Source organism: Rhipicephalus sanguineus, chromosome 6, assembly GCF_013339695.2.
Source record: "Rhipicephalus sanguineus isolate Rsan-2018 chromosome 6, BIME_Rsan_1.4, whole genome shotgun sequence".
In the NCBI taxonomy this organism is placed as follows: Eukaryota; Metazoa; Arthropoda; class Arachnida; order Ixodida; family Ixodidae; genus Rhipicephalus; species Rhipicephalus sanguineus.
In genome coordinates, this window is record NC_051181.1 from 118214388 (window position 1) to 118219317 (window position 4930).

General features: G+C 45.2%; 1 protein-coding gene across 1 annotated transcript; it reads left to right on the forward strand.

Moving 5' to 3' along the window:
• The first annotated feature begins 623 nt into the window (after window positions 1-623).
• On the forward strand, window positions 624-1484 carry LOC119397493 (elongation of very long chain fatty acids protein 4). The gene has a single exon (XM_037664918.2). The coding sequence runs from the start codon at window positions 646-648 to the stop codon at window positions 1477-1479; it is 834 nt and encodes a 277-aa protein (XP_037520846.1). The 5' UTR covers window positions 624-645; the 3' UTR covers window positions 1480-1484.
• Window positions 1485-4930: the final 3446 nt, after the last annotated feature.

Below are 4930 nucleotides of genomic sequence, written 5' to 3' on the forward strand. Positions count from 1 at the left end.
ATTTATATGCGATGAGCAGTTAGAATGGAGCGATGATCAAACAATCATCAAAACGTTCGAACAATCATAATATATCATTATTTTGCATGTTTTATTGAAGGTCGGTAATCGATCGGTTAGGGTTGCTTGTCTCTTTTTAACCCCTGCGCTCTGAGCTGAAATCTCCAAATTCCACTAACAATGGCACGTACTTTTAAGGCTGACCTAATATGTACGAGATTCAACCTCGACCAACGATTGCACAAGCGAAGTATCTTGTATTATGCCTTCTCTTCCACGAGTCATGGACACCAAATGATACATCGGTCTCATCTCATATTCGCCGCCACATTCATTGCAAAAGCGAGCAAACCGAGGGCGATAGCGCACCGATTGAGCAGTGCATTTGCCCTTCTGAACGGGTGCCAAACCACGCGACGGCGCTTCCGTTACGGCCTATAAAACGCACGCGCGAGCTACTGCGTCGCGCAAAGGCCAAACTTCTTCGTTTCAGGTGATTGAACCTCTCGCACTGCCAGGTAGATACCGTACCTTGTGGTCAGCGTCATTTGAACGCTGCATTTGGAGACTGAGTGTGTCGGCTACTAACCGACGAGCGAGAACAAGACGGCTGCTTGACCCTGCAAGAGTTTTAACCGCGGCGCGATGGCTTCCGTGCTAGCGTACCCGAAGGAACTCTACGATTACGTCTGGTCGCTCCGAGACACGCGGATAGACGCGTGGGACAGCAACATCACCAGGGGCAGCTTCGTCATACCGCTGATCATCAGCTACGTGTACGTAGCCAAGGTAGGCGGCCCCTGGTGGATGAGAGATCGCAAGCCTTACGACGTCAAACGAGGCATCCTGGCGTACAACGCCTTCACTGCGCTCGCGAACGCCTACTTTCTGTACCGCATGTTGCCGCTGACTCTCTTCGGCGGCGGATACAGCTTCCTCTGCCAGCCAATCGGCACCGACTGCGAGCGCGACATGGCCGTCGTCAGCCTGAACTGGTGGTACTTCGTGGTGCGCCTCGCCGACTTCCTGGACACCATGTTCTTCGTGGCCCGCAAGAAGTACACGCACATCACTCAGCTTCACGTGTCGCACCACGCCCTTGTTGTGCTCGACGGCTGGATCTGGCTCAACTTCGGCAGCGACGGTCAGGCCGTGCTCGGTACGTGCGTCAACGCGTTCGTGCACGTCATCATGTACACGTACTACTTCCTGGCTGCCCTCGGTCCCCGCGTGCAGAAGTACCTCTGGTGGAAGAAGTACCTCACCACCATCCAGATCGTGCAACTCGTGGTGCTCTTCGTCCACTCGTCCCTGCCTTTGTTCTTCGAGTGCGGCTACCCGAAATTGCTGTGCTGCGTCGAGATGGCCCAGCTTGTGCTGTTCATTGTTCTGTTCACGAACTTCTACTTGAAGACTTATAGGGCCGGCGGGAGGTCGGGACCACCGCTGGCCGAAAAGACGAAGGAGAAAGGTCAATGAAACGCTGAGCAACGCCCATCGAATCTAGAACCGCGTCTACTGATTAGGTTGTGTCTTTCAGGATGCTGAATGTGAACCTCAATGTTGGCGGGGTTCACAAACTGTGTTTGCGCTTGTGAACTTTTTTTGACGATAGCGATCTCGTCGGTTTTCTTGCGATGCATGTCTAACGATCCTGTATTCTTCTTATGTTCAGCGTTTCGGTCCTTCAGATAAGTGAAACTATCTGTCCGCGAAAAGGGATCATATAGGTGATTACTTGGATCGACGAATAGATGACCTGTTAAGGTGATGGCCAGCAGCCGTAGTGCAGATAATACAAGTGTGAGCGCTAGGAGGGCGCACGTTTACGACAGCTGGCCACAGCTCGCGTATAATATAGCTGTGAAGGAAAGGATGCTTTACAAAGTAACTGAAATATCCACAAAGAGATATATTTAGAGAACTATAGCGAATTCTACCGGCATATACATTTTAGGCACATGCAGGCTACTCTGTATCGAGAAAGGTACTGAGGACAGAAAGGACTTTGGACCAGGAGGGTACGAAATAAAATGAAAAAAAAAAGAAAATACATTATCGCAAACATTTGCAATTCGCTAATCATGTTTGCATGTATACCTGGTATGTTTAGTATGGGCAGTGCCCAGACGCGCACAATGTTTGCACGCGTTATGTTCACATCTTCCAACCTGTGTACATGTTAGTGCTTGCTGAATATATTCTTTCATACACGCTGTAGTTGCATATTTCAAGATCAGTTGTTCGTGCTCAGACTTTTTTCATTGTTTGTATGCGTTACTTGGGAATGTGCAATGTGTTCTGTATGTTTTGTATGCAGTATTTTATTTATTCGTATATAGTGTCGTCTCTTATTTTCAATAGTTCATTAGTCACCCTTATTCCTATCTCTCTTGGTGTGTTACCTCTTATTTGTGGAACGGCCAATTGACAATACCTTATCCTAATAGTTGAAGTAGGATCCCCATTGCCAGTCGTGCACTGTCACATGTAACTCATTGAAATGTCAACTTTCATTTAAAGAAAACAAGAGAAAAAACAAGTAACTGGATCTCCTCTTGCACGCCTCTGACGCGAGGTACGTTGATAGAAATAGCTAAGTCATGAAAAAACGAAATGTTTGACAAATACTTTTCCAGGAAAAATGAATTTGCTCGTGCAGGCGCAAGAAAAAGATATCTTGTGTGTGCTTTGAGCGTCGTTCCGAAGTTCAGGTAAACTGCAAGAGAAAGAAAGAGAGGAACACTGAAGTTCTCCGTGTTATAGAAGTAATCACCATATTAACGTAAACGACGAGACCGTATCTTGTCATCAGAAAATTATACAAATGACTGCGTGTTTGACTATTGTTTCTTCACATGTACTTCGCTACCGTGATTTTCCAATGTTGTGTGTAACTGTATGACTAGTTAACTATTTAATAAACAGTACAAATATCATAAAATTCTTCGTCTGTATATCCTATAAGTTCTCGTCATTTAAATATGCACAGAACTAATGTCCGTGGTTGTGTGCTTTTGTGAGATCCTTAAAAGCTTATAAAGCCCATTCACTCACAATATGACCCGCGGCGCTCTTGACTCCTCATATATAACTGCTGGCTACTAACTGCGTCGCAAATACATAGGCGTTTTCGTGTTTCGGTTGTAAGTAAAGGTTGTCGAGAAAAAATGGTGAGAACTCGTAGTCATCCTGTACGAGTAACCAGGAAGTAGCACCCACCCAATGACACAGAGAAAACAAAATAAATCGCAGAAACCAAATCGTAGAAAACAAAATAAGTCAGAGTTTCCGTCTAATGTATTACGTTATCCCATTAGGACACAGATATGCTTTGGAATTGTCTACGAGCTGACTTTATACGTTCATGCCTTATGTAGGACTGTTTTTGTTACACAGAACAGAGGTCTACTTATCGACACTATCTTGTCATTCAGTACACAGGCGTTATGCAAGCCCCTTTCCATTCCCATACATACAACCTTCGTTTATACACTATATCCACAAATGTACACCCGAGATAAGGATCGGCCCATTGTCGGCTAACAGAAGCAGAAGCAGTTCCGCCGAACCCGGCATGGGGACGAAGAACTCCTGATCCATATACAGGGTGATTCTTTTAGAACTGACCCACTTTATTGGGCTGCAGTTTTGTTATAAATTATTTTATTTTAGTGTAGTTTGCGCCGAAAGATTAAGGAAGGATGAAAATTTAATGGCCCTTCCCGTTTCTTGACGCGCAACGCCGAAAGAAACGGTATCAGGGAAAATGCAATCATTACTGTCGGCACATTGCGGAGTGTTGCAGCCAACATGAAGCAGTGAGTTTGGTTATGCCTATAGGTCAGGAGGATCATAATTTCAACACCCGCTGTAGAGTAATTGCTTAAAAACCCTTATAACCTTTACAAACATTTACTAGTCACGTTTGGTATGCTGCACGGCAATCAGAGTTTTTATCAACGTTTTATAGGCGCAGGCCATCCTCTTTGTATGCATGGCATCTCGCGGTTTTCGTTATTTCTTATTTATTATTTTGCTTCTACGCTGCACATCAAAAATCGGGACGGGCCACTACATTTACATCATTCTAGAATATTTTGACGCAAAACGCATTAAAGTAAGATAACTTGTAACAAAACCACATCCCAGTGAAATAGGTCATGTTCTAAAAGAATCACCCTATCAAAGCGCTGATAAAGAATACCCGCTCCAGAATGTCGCCGCCTTGAAGAGAGTGATTATACTTTGAACATGTTTAACTAAGCGCAACGACGACGAGGACACAAGAGAAGAGGAGACAAACCACAGCGCTGAATCGCAACTGAATTTCTTTTTTTTTTTTCGTTCTTGTATTCTAATAAAATATTCAGTTGCGAGTCAGCGCTGTGGTTTGTCTCCTCTTGTGTCCTCGTCGTCGTTGCGCTAAGTTAAACATGTTTATGTATTATCACCAACTGGCCCAGCTATCAGTTCTACAGAGCGATTATAGCTTCAGACGCTCTACATATGTACTGTTACGTTCTGTTCGACAATCTCCCCACTCGCTGGGTACGGCGCTGCTCCAGGCATCAAGATATAACCGGATAAGTAAACTTCACGCTGTGCTAAGCTGTGTGCCGTATATAGTAACTGTGCGCCCTGCCCCCGAGTGCTGCGTTACCAACCAGTGGTTAAATAGCAGTCATTTACTCCCTCAGAGTATGTGTCCATTCCAAAAGCGACGACATTTACATGACGTTCAACTAGCACGGTTTTTAACTACTTCACCAAAAATTGCTAGCAGAATAGTGAGAGTCACGGCGGGACACAATTCCGTACACTGCACGCTTGAAACATGGCAGGTTAGTTGGTTTCTCTAAACTTTAGTTTTATTTCATCGACACGAAAAATATTCGACCCTAAATCGGGGGGGGGGGGGGGGGGGGCA